Raw genomic sequence first — 17,399 nt, forward strand, 5'->3', positions numbered from 1 at the left:
GCATGCCAGCTGCATACCTCCAGCTTGTCTGTGCGCACATGTTTTTGTGCGGAGGTGCCATTGCCCATGGCTGCCAGACTGGTGGGACTCCCAGGAACCAGCAGGGGAGTGCTGGGCAACAGCTCAGGCATCAAGCCCATGGCCGGGCCCATGTGGCTCAGATATGGACTGAATGCCATACTGGGACTCGTTGCCAAGGAGGGCGTCACTGGGAATGTTGTCTGAGAGAAAAAGAGAACCGCAGAGACAACAGAGAGACAATTTATGGCAGAGCTTTCGCCGGCTTTAGGAGATTTGGTGTTAACATAACCAGCACTGTGGATTTGTACAGCAACAAGAACAATGCAGTTAATGAGAGCTTGGCTATTCTTTGTAGCAATAAAAACTTGAGCATGGATAATATGTAAAAGATTTTGTGTCCCTTGATAGTCAGTGAATTTCCTACCATCACTGTTGCTGCTTTAAAATTTGCTTCATGTGTTGTCGATCTGAACTATTGTGACATAAAAAAACAGAACAAGCAGCTTTTGTTTTCATATTTAAATAATAGAATATTGCTCATTTTATTTCCTTGATGTCATCACTAATAGGAGTCCAATATTATTATTTTATTTAAAAAAATAGTTGCTCCCTTGTTACTAGTTCATTGCATCACTTAGAGTACACACAGTGCAGCAGCAATATTTTGGTAAATAAATGACATTTCTTGAAACATGCTGCAGAAACTGAAAAGCTTTAGCTCACTATGGGCTGTAGTTGTGCTCCAGGCAGCATGAACTGCATCTGTTGAGCCAACATGGCTGCTGCGGCCTTCTGCTGGATCAGGTTGTTCCTCCCGTTAATCTCCAGCTGGGTTTTCAGGTGTGGAGGTGGGTGTAGGTATTTACAGTTCTCTCGTGTGCAGCGGCCCTGAAGAGGACAGAGGAGACCAGACAGTTGAGGTCCAGAGCAGGCAGACAGTGTGACACAAAACAGGGAGACGAGAATAATGTGATTGAGGAACTAAATCAATCAGGGGTGTTTCTCGAGGCAGAATTCTCAAACACCAAGAATAATAAAAATCTCAGCTTACTGCAGTAATATGTCTATGTTCTGCACAACACTCATAAATGTAATCAAGTACAATTTGTAAAACTAAACATCAAGGATCAAGTGCATTTTTTTCAGAAGAACTGGGTCTTGTAAAGTCTGGTGATATAAAGTACTAATGAAGCCCCAGAAGACCTTCTGATGCATAATTCATGAGAAATGTGCAACCACTTTCTGAAAGTGTTCTGATCTGAGAAGAACAGACATGTAGAAATTGTGCTGGCACTCATTCAAAGTTGTTTCTTGTTCCTATATAGTAATGTATAGAATCAAATTAATTGTGCAAAAATAAGAAGCAAATTCACCTAACTTCTAGCCATTTAGTTTTCATCAAACTGCATTTTATTTGTTGCCATTAATGAATTGTTGTTGAAAGTAATGTGAAATGACAGGTGTAACGTTTTCAGCCAGCTTTGGATTTTTCCACGGTGGCACAGCAGAAAAATAAACCACAGAGATAAAGCTGGAGAGTTCAAGCATATGCTAAACTCTCACTGTCCTGTACGAATGATTCTGTATCTCCACCTGGACGATATTGGCTCAAAAAATAACCTACTTTCTTGAAAGAGAAAAATTCACATAAGTGACTGCAGCATACACACTGAAGCTGTGTTGTTTAATGAAATGCTAAGGCAGTTTTAAATGGAACAGCCTTTTAAATTAATATGATTTAAGACTGAAAGAGATTAACGGATGCAGTGTGTTTGTGTGGTACTAGACAAAAACAGGCTGGCATAGGAAGCATACAGAAAATTTAATTAAGAAATAGAAGCCATCCTACAAAATAATACAAGAAAATACAAGACAATAAAAATTCTGCACTAAAAAACGCTACTTAACCCACAAAACTCCAAAACCTCTCAGCAAGCGTGGCAGACATGTCGTCTTTAAAAAACATTGTAAAAATTACATCATCTATCACAGTCAGAAATTGTAAAACAAGAATTGTTAGATTTTCACATCTAGCTCATCCTCTCTTTGCATTTAAAAATGCACCAAAAATAAATAGTTTGCTCTGACCATATTCTCAAAAAGCCAAAGATTCTGTCCTCCTCTGTTCAACTCATTGGTGACTCAGCTGTGATTATTCCTCTAAACCCCAAAACCCAGCAGCAAGTTGAAATGCACGTTATCTTTTAAAAATCACCAAAACACCACCATTTCTTCCTGCTAATGGTCCTTGAACTACATCTCTGTGACATACAGGTCTGTTTCAACTGAACTTAACCAAGACTAAACTTGAAATTATTTCACCCAATGGTTGCTTAATGCAAAGCATTTGCATTAATTAGATTTTGTAAAAACAAAAAACTCAGTAGTGACTTAGCCCCAACCAACAGTCACGTGACAAAAACAAATTTCTATGTATAATTAAATATGTATAGTACAAATAATCACCAATTTTCCAGTATTAGTAACAAATGTAGGCACTTGGAAAAATATTGCATAAGGTAAAAGCAAGTTATTTTATTTTTTGTAAAATAAGTAATCAAAGAAATTAAACTTTTATTTATTCTTTTTTATTATTTACGACATTTTAACTGTGTCATACTGCACAAAAACATTTCTTACTTCTCTGTCCTTCTAGCAATGGTTGTGCTGTTTTCACAGAGTAGCAGGGCCTTATATTGCAGTAAAAAAAAAAAAAAAAGAGCCCACAGTGAGCCAAAATGTGACAGGAGAAAAAACAGAAACTGCTTGGGGTTCAGGGGGTTCAGATAAAGTATTACCAGCCTTTTATTTTTTTTTTTTTTAACTGAAAATTAAGTATTAATAAAAACTTCAAAATGTGGAAAATTAGTTCCTGCAAGTTACAAAGAATTATAATACGATAAAATCCAATTTTCAGATTATTATTACTGATGTGTTCATGTGTAGAAATCATATTAATAGTGTAGCTAACTAAGGTGAGCTGATTTAAACACTTTGACATACTGCTGTGTAATTACACACACTAATGACAATTTACAAGCATGTCACATCTTTTGAATGTAAACTTTTAATATATCGTCTAACAGCTGGAATGTATTAAATCTGAACTACTACAGAGGCACATTATTTGAGAAAAACTGTATTATATATATAAAATAGTTATACAATATAGGGATGGAAAATTAAGCTCTGCATCATAATCTATTTCTGCTTGTGATCTGTATTTCTTTATTCTCACCTGCAGTAGGTCAGAACAGAGTTAAACAACCCACCTGGAGCTGTGAAGAAACGTCTTGCTAAATGATGAGGAGGGGGAGGTTAGCTGATATGAAGTTTTTCTAAATAAATCACATAGGCATGAATGCTTCTGTTGGAATACTGTGTCCACATAACTAGTGAATTATGAAAAACATACCTGAACTACAAAGATTTGTTAGACATGATAATCAAATGGTTACAGAACACCATTCATTACTATTGCTAAACAAATGCAGCAGGGGACATGTCTGCTGTATTCTGCAGCAATAGTTTGCTGTTGGTTTTATGTGAATCAACGCTTCTCTATTTGAATCTGAATGCAAATCTTGATTCAGTACACGAACACTTAACGAATGAAAGCAGACCGTTTGTATGACCATAACCTAATAAAGTCTTACACATAGCTGGGCAAATCAAATGCTGTTCATAATAGATTCTAATTAAACAGCAAATTCTCTAAAAAACTCAGACTCTAAAAGATTAACTCAGTGGTTAACATAATATTTCTTTCAATGCAACTATTAACTGCCAGTCGTGTTGTCTTTGGCAATTATCAAATTATTTGTAGATTTTTTTTCAGTTACTCGTTATAGAAAAAATAAATCTTCTATTTAGCTTCTATTTAGAGTAAATGGTTATTTTTTTATGCATTTTTAAATGTTCCATGTGATATAAAGTGATTTTCATGAAATATCATGACTCTTAGCTTAGATTTAGTTAATTTTCCCAACAGAACAGCATTTCATACATGATTAGCTGAAGGTACATCAGAAAGTTAAAAATGTGACGGTTCTTTATGTTTTTACAGTTTCTGGCTCCCATTAATGTTGTATATATATATATATTTTTTTTAAAAAGATAACATGCCTGTCAAACCTAGTGTTAACCATTTAATTTTCTATTTTGTTAATAAACATACTCGACCAATCAGTTTAGCGCTAAATGTTTTACATCCAAAACAAATATTTGAATGACGTAATTCTAACATAGGTTGTAAAAATTCTGTATTTCAGCCACCTGAGACGTATCCAGCATCAGCAACCACCGCCACAAGCCGTTGTGATCAGAAGTCATTCTTCATGCTCCTTTTAACTTGTCACTTCTGGCTTCTTGACAAACACTAAATCAAATTTTGAGCCATTTGTCTAAAACCAATTCATTTTGCCCCAGAATGTCATTAAAGCAGTGTCCTTCCTCTCTGCCAGACTGTGAGGAAGGTGAAGATGGTGCTGCAGGAACAGTGCAGGTCAACGCGCATTCAGAGGAGAAACTGCAGTCTTCATTAAACCCCTGGGCCGACAGCAGCTGTCTGCCCCTGCAGATGAGCTGTTAACCTGCTAAACTACCTCCACTGAGCGTCAGCCACATGCTTTGTCATCAAACCACACCCACGCAAACCAGCTGGCATTAGGTGATCATGAGCACTAAAGCAAAGGAACATAAAAAAGTCTGAAGACAAAATGACGTCATGGTGCAGAGACTCTGACGGTGATGGATGATGTCGCGCTGAGAGGAGGACACATAAAAAACGGGTTTCACAGCAGGAGAACTACACAAGAGGAGAGGAAACCGCAGTGTCTCTTATGCCGGCGTCCATTTACACAACTTCACACGGCAGACAAATAGAATACAAGCAAGCAAGGGTGCAGCCTGCCGAAAAACCGTCAGGGTGGTACACAGGCTTACACAAACACTCTCGCCTACACTGGAGAAGCGAGCAAGCTTTGCATCGGCGAGGTGTGTGTTTAGGGATGAGTCTGTAATGAAGAGACAGTCCCATGAGCCCAGCACGCCTGCTCCAACTCAGAGAATACGAAAAGTAGCTTTTAATGAGTCCGAAGGCGCATTTTAAACGTAAATTTAGACTAAATCACTATCTGAATGTGTGCTCTGGTAGCATACAGACACAAAACCTTTATAAAAGCTGTAAAATCTGTGGTAGAGAAGAAGGCCAATGAAAAGCGGTGCTGAGGAGAGTACTGGGTCAGGAATATCCTTTTGGTAGCCATAGCAACCCACTATGCAACAGAGAGAAAGTCCCTGTTCGTAGAGGAGAGTGTTGTTGATGCATTCAGTGAGAGGAGGGAGCTGGGACGTCGATGAGCAGGATCTCTGCACAGATCTACACTGTTGCATACATTTACATTTTTATAGCTGTATTAAGATGAAATCATTTTTCAAATGATCAATTTGAGAGAAATTTAGCTTGCAAGAATTATGCAACTGTATTTATTGTTTGAGCAATTTTAGGAACTGCAGTTTTCTAAAATGAAATTTTGTCATTCAGGGTGTGCAGAAGCTGTGAGGCTGATATTTTGTGTTTTTAAAAATATCTCAACAACTACTGGATGGACAGTATTTGATACAGATATCCTTGATGCTTAGATTATAGCTCTATTCACAAGGGAATAGTATTACCTAGGGACCTTTAGTAATTCGTAATAATGGTGAAGGTCATCTATGATCTCCACAGTGCTGCAAAATGGTCTGACTGCATCTCATTATTATTCGGCTACACAGGAAAAACGCTCTGGATTGTTTGCATTTCCTTTAACCAAACACAGTTTTCTTGGGTGGTGCTAAGCCCAGGATGCAGTGACAGAGCTCCTGCAAGACAGTGACAGGGGAATTGTTTTGGTGGAACATTTGCATGGCTAATTTATCAAAAGTCTCAAACAGGCCCGCCTTACTGCATGATCTGAATCTTCATGTAAAGGTGAAGGAGCGCAGGTTCTAGCTCAGACAAGGTTGTTGTTCAACGTTGCAAAAATGATTTTGAAAATGCAGAAGGGTATGAGAAAGTCGTGGGAAATCCCATGCAAATCTACTATGTGCTTATTCTGTAAAGGTAAAATTCCCCCGCAAATTCCCTACAATATTTTACCAAGCATTTTAGTATTGTGCCAATCAACCTCTCAGTTACTTTATTTTTTTTGTACTCTGCACTTCTATGTAATTTGTGCTTTAAAATTCTGGAGGCTGCGTTAGCAAAGCAGAAAGTTTGGACAAGACTTTAGGTGCAAATTCAGGAGGCTCATGAGTTAAACAACATGGAGATCCATTCACAGAAAGATAAAATCTATCAGAAGAGGGAAAAAAGGCAGATGAGATGGAAGATATGCAGGGCAGCATGTGGTAACACCAAACTCAACAGTTATTATATGGCCGTCTATTAATAGTAACGTCATAATATTTCGAGTGAAACACAGATGTTGGGGGGAAGGAAATCTGTAAGTCACATGACATCCTCAGGTAATAATCCTGAATCACTTTGGTGTATAAGTCCAAATTTCCATTTGATAAATTCTTTTATGTATTTACAGCTATATACCTGAAAAACTAATGACAACAGCCACAGGAATACACTATGTTTAGTTCTAATTAGAAAATGTTAGCTGAAACATGCAAGTTATGAAAAAAATGCCAAAATTTCCAGCCTCTCAGGTGTGAAGATCTTCTGTTTTCCTGCTTTTAATCTGACAGAGATGCCATCTTTGTCTCTGAGAACACGTAATGGGGATTGTTATATTTTTTCTGATGCAGACCCCAAAATTAATTCACAAAGTATTCAGCGGATTAATCTATAATTAAAATATTGTTAGCTGCAGCCCTACAATGCTGTCATTCAAAGGTGCCACTGCTATTGAATGGAGCGTATGTTGAAAAGCAGGATGGTGGGCAGATGTGATGTCCACACTAATCATTTGAGATGACAGCAGCACTCCAGTTAACAAGGTAAAAAGAACTAAGCGTGAGCTCCCCCCTCCCTCCCCTGCAGCAGGTTCAGACCGACCAGACAGAGCTAATGGAGGAGCAACAGGGAATGACAGCGGTCGGCTTGGACCGGCCTGGAGATGCCAGATATGGGAGGGATGGTGAGGAGGGAAGCCATTAGCAGATAAATCCATAAAATTAACAAAGGAAGGAGGGGTGGGCGGGGAGCAGGAGGAAGGAGCGACGCTGTGGAGCGTCTCTGTTGGGGACGTGGTGCTTCTTTGTTTTTTCTCGAAACTGTCAGCTGAGTATAATCCAAACAACAGCGAGGACAGAAAGTAAAGAAATGGTTGTTGACACACTGTGCTGGCACCAGATCACTGCTGCAACCCCTGATGAAAAAAACCGTTTTGACCTTCAGCTGTCACCAACTTCCAGCTCTCTCTCAAACCAACAACATGACCCCTGAGGCTTCAAACAGCCAAACGTGGCCTTTAATGCTTCTTCACTGCCTTTGGTATAAAGCCGCTCGCCTCTTTCTCCTGTCGATGCAACCAGTACAGAGCCAGGCTGTTGCTCTGTGCTAAAAACAGCCGTGCCACTCAGGAAGATCAAACTATCCAATGGGTACGCACTCCTGTGCTGTTGCTAGGCCCCCTCTCTCTGTCTCTCTCTCTCTCCTCTCCATCTCCCCCCTGCTCAGGAGGACATAACACAGAAAAATGGCTGAATAATAAATTCTAACTCAATAAACAAGGAGACAGCAGCTGCACTCAGACAGAAAGCCCCTTGTCTGGGTCGCACTTTTTCGCTGCAGGAAAGCTGGTGGAGCAAAATCTCCCACAAACGCACACGTCGACACAGCAACAGTCTATTCGATTTTAGCATAATTGGCCATTGATAGCCGAAGCTCCTCTAATATCCAATACACCGCTTCTTCTCGGACTGCTTTTCCACTGTGTGTGAGCAGTGTTGTGGTTCTGTGGCGGAGGAGAGCAGCTGCAGCGATGGTGAAGCAGCACGACCGACTAGCCCACATCAGCCGTGGTGGAGGAACAGACTGTCAGCAGGACAGCTTTACGAGAAACTACGTGTGTCTGGGGCCAAATGGAAACAATAAATATCTTGATAACATAACCAGAGATGTCCTTCTGATGCTGTTATCTATATGTGCTTAGTTATAGGAAATCAAAGGTCTGGCTAGAATACAGCTCACCAATATCATGATTCATGCCACGGCTGCAGACACCTATGATATACGTGTTCGATTTCAGTTCTAAATGAATGCAGCAGTATTAAAATATACGTATAGGCAACAGTAAGGAGGCTTAGCAAGAGAACTCACAGCTAATGCTGTTTATGTAACCACCAAAAAATAGCTAATTAGCAGCACAGTGAGAACCAAGTCTAGTTTCAGATATGTTTGGTAGTTGTCCATCCAGCCCATATTTATTCTGAAATAAAACTTGAAATAATAATAATAAAAATAATAAATCTGTTTACAATATGAAATCAGTTGAACACTAACACACAACACAGCCTTTTTTGTAAAAAATCACAAGCCATGCTTCTACAGTTTTCATTTGTCAGTGGAGAAAAGATTCAACTCTTTGCATTTCAAAAAAAAAAAGATAAATAATAAAGAAAAAAAAAGAAATCCACATTTCGTAAAACATTGGGTAAACACAAGCAAAAATAGATATTTTTTGTATTTTAAAGCTAAAATTACAAGATGAAGTTGTTTGCTTTTTATGTAATTTATGATTTCAAAACTGATATGGATTAAGAGAAGGTATATGGATTCTGGAGGAAAGACAACATTTAATATGATGACAGCACAGAAAATGTATATCCAATAATCCACTACAATCATGGCATTGACTCATATGTCCTCCCCTCAATTAGACATTTTCTGTCCATTCCAAAGTAGTCTTTATAATGCAGTCACGTCATGAGAAAAAAAAAATCACATTAAAGTTTGACATGTTGAATCATGAAAAGTGACTCATGTCACCCACTAACACTCATGGCTTTAGACTGCATGGTGACAGGTCAAAATTGTAATTTTCAGTTGAATTTAAAAAATCACTCAAAGGTATATGTGGCTTTTTTTACTGTATTTTTTTTTATGTTCAATTTACTTTGCTATTTAGGAGGTAAAACAAAATTAAAATGCATCAGCTGACCAACTGACACAGTTTGCAAGGTTTCCGTCAGGATATTGTTTAAATAAGAGGGTAGGCCGCCTGCATCCTGACACATCTTTATATGATATATATTACATCTGAAGTGAGAAACAAGATCTTTTCTGTTTCCCTAAAAGTGGTTTATCCCATCTAAAAACACTACAGTTAACCCCGGTTTGCATCCATAACATAAATATATAATAGAAGAGAGCTAAAAGGCATCAACGAACCTCACATGAACCATAATGAACACATGGAAACAAACAAGCTGTAATAAGGCAGGGACCGATGTGCGTAATGTCTGTTGCATTGTTACCTTGAGTGAATCAAAGCAGGCGATGACTCGGCCGTTCTCCACATGGCAGCTCCGGGAGGGATGTGCAAACTTACACTCGGCATCAGACCGCGAGCAGGTGCCTCTCTGAAACTCACGACACACTTCCAAGGTCAGCCATTTGGTGTCTCGCCCCATGGTCATGCTGACGGCCATCAGAGACGCTCACAAACACTGAGTGGCAGGAGGGGGCAAATGGACGGAAAACTGTCTGATGAGAGCAATGGTGACTAATTGTGATTCAAGAAAAAAAAAGTCCCCAGAAAAACACAGAGGAAACAGACGCAGAAATATTTTCGGTTTTTCCTCAGTGCAAACAGGCAGCGAGTCCTTTTGGTTGGTGTATTTTGGGGGATGTTTATTAGCTCTTCCTGGGAAAAGTGGCAGCTGAAGTTTTCACAGGGGTGAGATAGAGGGGTTGACTGTGAGCAGAGGCCAGCTCTGCCTCAAAAGAAGAAAGAAAAAAAAAAACTACTGTGAGCACATCACTCTGGCATGCCTGGATATGTTGCTGAGTGTCTGTGCGTTCACCTGTATCAGCTGACACTCACTGCAAGTCACTGTTACATTCACGTCAACATGGCCGAGGCTGAGGCCGTCACTGTGGCTCTGCTATAGTTATATCTGCCTGACAGAGAAGCTAAAATGATTTCTGTAGAGCAAAAAAAAAAAAAGCAGAGCCTTACACCGAGATGTCCTTCCCAATGATGAGACGAGGTGGCGGCTCAGTTCAGAGTGTGTCGGGGCTGCAGCTCAGCAACGTGGGATGGATGACTCTGTGGCTGTCAGGATAAAATATAGCCTCCATTCAAGGCCAAACACACACTGAGCCCTGTCCTGCTGTAATCCAGCAGATTCGGCAAGACGAACCCTCGAAGTAGGCACTTTGGAGTTCCTCCTTTTACTTCAGTCTCTTTCTCATCCCTTCTTCACCGTTCTTCTGTTGTCATCCTCCTCACTGACCTCTCTGCTGCATGTCCTTCCTCGTTGCCTTGCTGTGGATTGTAAAAACACAACAGCAAACATTAAGGCATTAGCAAAATAGAAGCCTGTTGAGGAGAAAATGTTGTTAATGTAAAGCTACAACCTCGTGTGGAGCTTGCTGAAACGGAGAGTGATGAGGATCACGAGGCAGGAGGGTGGAAGCAAAAAGAGCCAAAGAGAAGAAAGCGAGGGCAAACAAATAGGGGAGCAGAGCATACAGGAGGGAGGGAGGCAGCAATGAACAGGAAAGGGCAAGCTATGTCTTGATTAAGTGATACAAAAGAGAGAGAGAGAGAGAGAGAGAGAGAGAGAGAGAGGGAGAGAGAGAGAGGATGGAGGGAGATTGCAGGCAGGACAGAGACGTCACTTCAACTCCCGTGAGCTCCACAGAGCAGAAAGTAATTGACCAACTTGACATGAATCATGCTGCCAGATACAGTGAAAAGTGGCGTCCTTGAAGTGGCACAGGCTGGCACATGTGGTCAACACAGATGATTCCCAGTTATTAATGAGAAGGGAAGAGGTAGGAAAAGCAGAGACAGGGCAGAAAGAGAAGGGGTAGTTCTTCACAACTGCAGCTGCTGTGCTCAATGCAAAGCAGCAGCCAATCAGGCAGACTTTTACAGGCAGGCAGGGCACATCACCGGCCAATGACGAAGCGTTTTGGAACGAGGCTCCTCCCTTCACAGAGCCTGTCCTTGTTCCTCTCGGTTTTTTCACTGGTACAAGCACAGTCATGGCAGTCATGGCTGAGCCACATGCTAATATTCAAACTGTGCAACAGCTCCGAGCTGTCGCCAAACAGTTTGGACTTCTCACAGACGTGGAGGAGAAAGTTGTGTCTCATTCAGACAGTGGACTGTACTGCAGTATGATGCAAGGATGATGCATGCAGCCTGCTGTGCAGCTCACTCTCAGGGAGCAGAGTGACGTGTCCGGACACTAAGTGAATACTGATAATAATCAGTGAGGGGAAGGAAAAGTCGAAACTGCATTTTGGACTTTGCCAAAATGAAGGAAAAGGAACACTGCCCCGCATTAAATCTGCTGTAGCACATTAATGCACAAAACAAATAAACAATAGGCAAGATGCAGGAGAGGAGGAGTGCAAAAAATAGGAGGAGGAGAGGGCGTTGGAGCAGATATTATCAGTCCCTGCGTCTGATGGCGGCAGACACAGACGGAGGAAGCAACGGGGGGGTGGGGGGAGTGTGAGGGAACGAGTGTGTGTGTGTGTGTGTGTGTGTGTGTGTGTGAGAGCATGCAGATACAGCCCAGAAGGAGAACACTGCAGCGGAGTGGGAGAAGGAGGGATAAGGGGGAGGTGGGAACTGAATTGATGCACCCACCTTCAAACACAAGAACAAAGACACATCCCAGCCAAAAAAAAGAGGCAGGAATGAGAGATGAGCAGGTACAGCAACTGCTTTGCTTGCTTAACCATTATGCTTGTCTGTGCCTCCTCCTCCTCCCAGCCTACCTACAGATCGATAGGAACTTTTCTCAGGGGGGACAAGACAAGCACTCCTCCTGCAGCTTTGCCTGTCCTGCATTCAGGTCCACATCAGTGTCAGGCGCCTTTGCTTACGCACGCCCTGATGATGCAGCTCAGCAATATGCAGCCCACATCATCAAAATGCTCCTCAGCAACGCTCCTCACTTCCTCTCCTCGCTCTCACCACGCCAGACACCAAATGGCGCACAGTTGCCATTACAACCATTCTTGGAAAGCCACGTAGCAATACTGGCCCTCCTCCAAAGCCATTCCAGTGTATGCTGCATCCAGTACCTTTGGATATACACAGGAATGACCTTTCACTTTCTAATATACACTGTCATGACTCTGCCTTCGAGGAATTTGACCAACTGTTTAACCAAGCCTTTCCTTGTTATCTTTGCCTTTGGTCTCTATCAGGGCCTTATCAGACACTGGAAGACAAAGGGGACAGTTAAAAATAGAGGAATCGTGCTGTGGAATAATGTGGAAGTAGGTTAAATGTGACATGCCAACTCGGGGATTGTTTTTGTTTCAACATGTTCATGAACAAACAGAACAAGCTGGGAGAGATATCAAACTAGTAGACATGACACTCAAGTTAGGAATTAAGTTGTATTAATTAGTTACTCATTAATGGGTGTTGCCACTCTGCCTCTGCATGCAGAAATTTAGGACCATGGAAAAGGACATGACTTTTATTGCATACTAGTGCTAAAAAACTACTTATAGGTACTTTGAATCACATAAACAGGAGTCTACAGACATGCTGTTGGCTCTGGAAGGCTGTACCTGTCCAGTAGTGCCTTGAACTAAGTGCAAACGTTCACATGACAAAATTCTTACACTGACAATGCTAATATGCACCTATTGGGCAGGTATATATATTTTTTACTATGATTAACGTTTTAGCATTGTGTGTTAATATTTGATAGTTCATTTTGCAAGTGTTTGACATTTAGCAAAAACACTAACTAAAAACCGAAAGTGTTGACCTCTTTTTGGCACCAGAGTAAAGGTCAGAGAATCACTAAACTAGTTAGGAGTCATCGTTTAGGATCTATGCATTTCTGTACAAAATCTTATGGTAATTCATTAAAAAATTGCTGTTTCAGCCTGGACCAAAGTAGACTGACATGCTGACAGACTGACATTGCGATCTTTGAAGCTAGGACACTACCATGTCTAAAAAAATTGTCATTTTTGAGCTTTGAGTTTTGTTTGACTCCATTGTGTAAGTACACTATGTAACTAGGGCTCACCAATTAATCAATTTAAAATTGAAATTGCAATTTGAAACAATGCAATTAGCAAATGAAGAAGGCTGAAACTTAGGATATCTGAGATGTAGCAAATAAATAATAAAACTACTGCTGTATTTAGGTTTTTAAATGAGATTTTTAACTTTCATGGGGTTCTTTATACTTGTGCCTACGGCTGAATGTATGCAACGTTCCTCAGACAGGTGCGCTATGGTTTTACTGACATAAGCACAGTCTTATTATTTAATAGCCACATCTTGTACATTTCGCAGCATGTCTCTCCCAGGGTTTAAACTGTCGTGTCAGTGGTTTTACAAATTAATGCCGTCCTCCTTGTATGACAGTCACGCTTTGGATGTGGTAATGTTCCATCATGTATTAAATCTATTATATGAGAAATTTTGAACTAAAGCTTGTTTTTCTTTTTAATTATATCCCAAATTAAATCACAATAGCAGTCAGAAAAATCTAAATGAGATATTCTCCACAAATCATTGAGCCCTACATAGGATTAATCCACACATTCGTCAGATTGATACACCAAAGCACATAACTACCTACATGAAAATTTTGAACTTAATTCCAAAATGCAAACAAGAGTTGCCCAATATCTAAAGTTTAGAAAAAAAACATATAGACGACTGTGTCTTCAAATATTTCACAAACTAAAACAACCCAACAAAGATAGACCAAAAATGTACAAAACCAAACAGCTTCATTAAGTAAAGTATGCTCACTTGCATTTACGTGATGTTTTATGTCCTAATCAGAAGTCTTTTTCAAGCGATAGTCCTCTTTCGGAATAAAGCGCCTTTAGTTTGGAATGAAGCATCTGCTGCCAAGCTGCTACACTGCACAACACTACGGTCCAGAGCAGAGATCAAACACGAGGAGGCCAGAAGATGCAGAACAAACAGCCGAGGAGCAAATAATTAAGAGGCAGGTGAACTGAAAATACTGAGAAGGAAAAAAACAGAACGAGAGGTTTAGCTTCAAATGCTCTTATAGTTAAGTATTGATCAGCAGAGAGGAGCTTGATGCTACATGCTTAAGGTTGTTATTGTGCAGTTTCAGCCCACACACAGCAGCTATCTCAGTGCTGTCCACTGATGAATGAATTAAAAACAAAACACATATAAGAAAGATGAAAATAAGGCTTAGCTATGGATGCTAGGATGAAGCTGGAGCAAAACATTTTTTTTAGCATTTCTTTACAAAAGGATTAAAATAATTTTTGGATAATCAAAATAGCTGCAGATTAATCGTTTTTCTCAATCCACAAATTAATTGGCAAACAGTTTCAGCACTAGTGCGCAGATCTACTTAGAACCTACCACCTGTATTCCCACTTCATTATAAGCCAGAGTGTACATTTTGTGCAGAAATAATCTCGGCCTACTGAACTTGCCCGACCTTTACAATGCAGCATAGACAGCCGTATGCAGGGATGCGGCACGGTGAATAGAAACAGAGTGTCCTAGTTATAGCAGTCATTACACCGCTGCCTGTCCTCCAGGTGTCTGTAGCGAAGGCGAGGGGCTCCGGCAGCCAGCAGGTGGGGGTCAACATGTAGGTGGAACAAGGCTGGGTGAAGTGTAAGGAGGACAGGCGAGGGCGGCTGCTGTTGACTCCAGCGCACTGCGTTCCTCATCAAACACAGTGCACCAAAGGGCTACCGACAGCGTAACCTTCAGCGCAGCTCTGACGTCTGCATTATGGCTGGTGTGTAGGCTGGGTGCCACTTCGACAGACAGCCCTGCACCTTGTCGCCTCACACTAATAGGTGGCCTTATACCGATAAAGCTGTCAGATACGCACTCAGTGAAAGGCACCGAGGCACATTAACAGTTTGCACAATCATCATATAGGCGAGGGAATATTTTAAGTGCTTCTTAACAATTTTGGTGGTTTAAAACTTCAGCATGCTCTACTGTTTATTTTGAATTGTTCTATATTAAGAGTGTTAGGCAAATGTGTTAACAGGAAAATGGTTGGTTATTACTGCAGGTTTAAAGTGAGAACAAAAGAAATTAACAACTAGGATGAGGTGAATTCTCCTCTGAGGAACATATGTGTGCTCATGGCTGAGTAATCTGCAGTTGAGATTTTTGAAACAGCTGAAATATTGAAAGAAGTTGAGGTTGGATTTACAGTTACTAAAAGATGTTGAACTCCATTCAGATGAACTCCAATGACTGAGAGGTTATTACATAAAGGGTCATAAAACAATAGAGTTCTGCTTTTAATAGACACTGGAAAAAACCCTTTAGCCCAGATCAGTTTAGTTTCACACGAGAATCTGTGAGTTTCCTGTGGGACTTTTTTTGTTTAATTTAGAGTTTCCCCATTCCCAAAAGCCTGGTGATTTCCATTTTCAGAAGCCCAGGTAGTTGTGGAACAAACACCGAAGCTGTGAAAACACAAATCTGATCTCCATCTAAATTATCTCTGTGTCACAGTTCAGTAAACAGACAACTCTTTTGAGAGCAGTGACAAGGACGAGTGCAAAACAGGCCAACATCAATGGGCAGGTGATTGATTAAAAAGGTGAACGATCCATAAATCACATTGAGAGTGAAAGCCGGCAAGCTGGAGAGAGGGAGCAAAGTAATTAGGTTAAGTATCAGTAATCTTTTCAGCTCATTAAAGCACCACAGCTCCCATTCAAGCAAACATACAACAAGCTGATTTCATCATACAGGGACAACACAGCCTAAACAAAACGTAATACTTGGAACAATGCAGCTTAACTTGCTTGTTTCATTTGAAGTTTTAAATCAGACTGAATAAAGTACGGGCCTTGGAGCTTTCATTTCACTTCCCCAGATTTGAGCTGGGAGTTTCACATCCCTGTAGTGAGATAATGAAAATTAACTGCGTGGAAAAATGGTCGATATTACAGTCGACCCAATAACATATTGTCAGGAGTTACATTTTTGATTTGTTATTGCTGCTGCAGTGTTGGCGATTGGTTTTATTTGTGCCATAAAAGATGCCGAGCAGTCAGCATGTATCTGTGTGAGAGGGGAAACAGGTTTTGTGGGAAATGGTGTTGCATGCCCTTGTGTGTGTGTGTGCGTGTGTGTGCTTGACAGTTTATCTGGGTTTATATTAAGTAAAGAAAAACTAGCTAGACTGGTACAGAGTCCACAGTCTGGAGGGAGAGTGAACCTGTCTTGACTGGCTGTATTGGTAATACGAGCCAGGATGATGGCAACACATTCACAAGAATGGCATACAGTATCTGTAGGCAAGTAGTGACAACACAGTGTGGCATGGTGGCGTGAGTGTCTGACCCCTTACAGGACGCACAAGGACAACACTCAGCCTTCTGCACTGCTGACTGCATGTGTGGCAAAATCCTGCACACATGCAGCCAGATAACCAGGGTTGCAGCCTGCAGGTGTAATGGATTTACTGTGAACAGAGTAGCTCAGAAAGTCATTTCACATTGATTTTTTTTTGCACTTCACTCTCTAGCAAGACCGCAACTTGTACTTAAAACACTGGCGCGGTGAAGACACCCAGTAAAAGCCTGCACGTTAGACTAAACCAAGCCCCTCTGTGCAGACTAAACTATGACAACAGCGCTATTTGCATGCAGACACACCTGCTCAAAGCATGTAAATGTTATTACTGTTTTGCCTATGTGTAGCACCACATTTACGCCCGTATGTACCAACAACAAAGGCAGCTTTGAGAGGCAACGCAACAGGCAATTTTAAATGCATGCAACGTGGATTAAATGCGAAGAAATAGTTGTTCAAATGGCTGCATTGATATTGCTGCAACTGCGCCAGACGTGCTGAGCCTCTTACCTGTTTACAGTCCAAACGGATCCGGGATCAAATGTCTCCTTCGAAATTAACGTCGTTATTTTCCGTCTTGATCTGTAACGCACTCGGCATTGCCTTGTCTTGAGGAAAGCATGTGGGGAAAAACAGGCGCTAGTTAAAAAGAAAGAAAAAGAAAAAGGAAATCGAAGCAGGTACAAAAAAAAAAAACGTGTTGCAAGCCGCGGAGTGAAAGAAAGAAGCGGGTCTGGGTGCTGATATGTTAGCAGCAACTACATTGGCTTCGGCTGCAACACAGACTGGACACACAGCAGATAACAGATTTGCTAAAAAAAAAAAAAAAAAAAAAAA

At 40.8% G+C, this 17,399-nt stretch overlaps 1 protein-coding gene across 2 annotated transcripts in view; it reads right to left on the reverse strand.

Annotated features, from left to right (window-relative positions):
* Positions 1–17,343, reverse strand: part of mbnl3 (muscleblind-like splicing regulator 3) — a 28,598-nt gene extending 11,255 nt beyond the window's left edge. The window contains exons 1-4 of one of the 2 annotated variants that reach the window (XM_008304083.1): positions 17,073–17,343; positions 9,496–10,508; positions 745–909; positions 18–221 (exon numbers count right to left, since the gene is read on the reverse strand). In XM_008304083.1, coding sequence (XP_008302305.1) covers positions 18–221; positions 745–909; positions 9,496–9,669 — 543 coding nt within the window. In that variant the 5' untranslated portion in view covers positions 9,670–10,508; positions 17,073–17,343. Of the gene's footprint in view, positions 1–17; positions 222–744; positions 910–9,495; positions 10,509–10,600; positions 10,736–17,072 lie in introns of those variants that run through there. The other variant, XM_008304091.1, reaches the window with a different exon arrangement.
* Positions 17,344–17,399: the final 56 nt, after the last annotated feature.

The sequence above is a fragment of the Stegastes partitus genome, unplaced genomic scaffold (genome assembly GCF_000690725.1).
Source record: "Stegastes partitus isolate 25-593 unplaced genomic scaffold, Stegastes_partitus-1.0.2 Scaffold39, whole genome shotgun sequence".
Taxonomy (NCBI): domain Eukaryota; kingdom Metazoa; phylum Chordata; class Actinopteri; family Pomacentridae; genus Stegastes; species Stegastes partitus.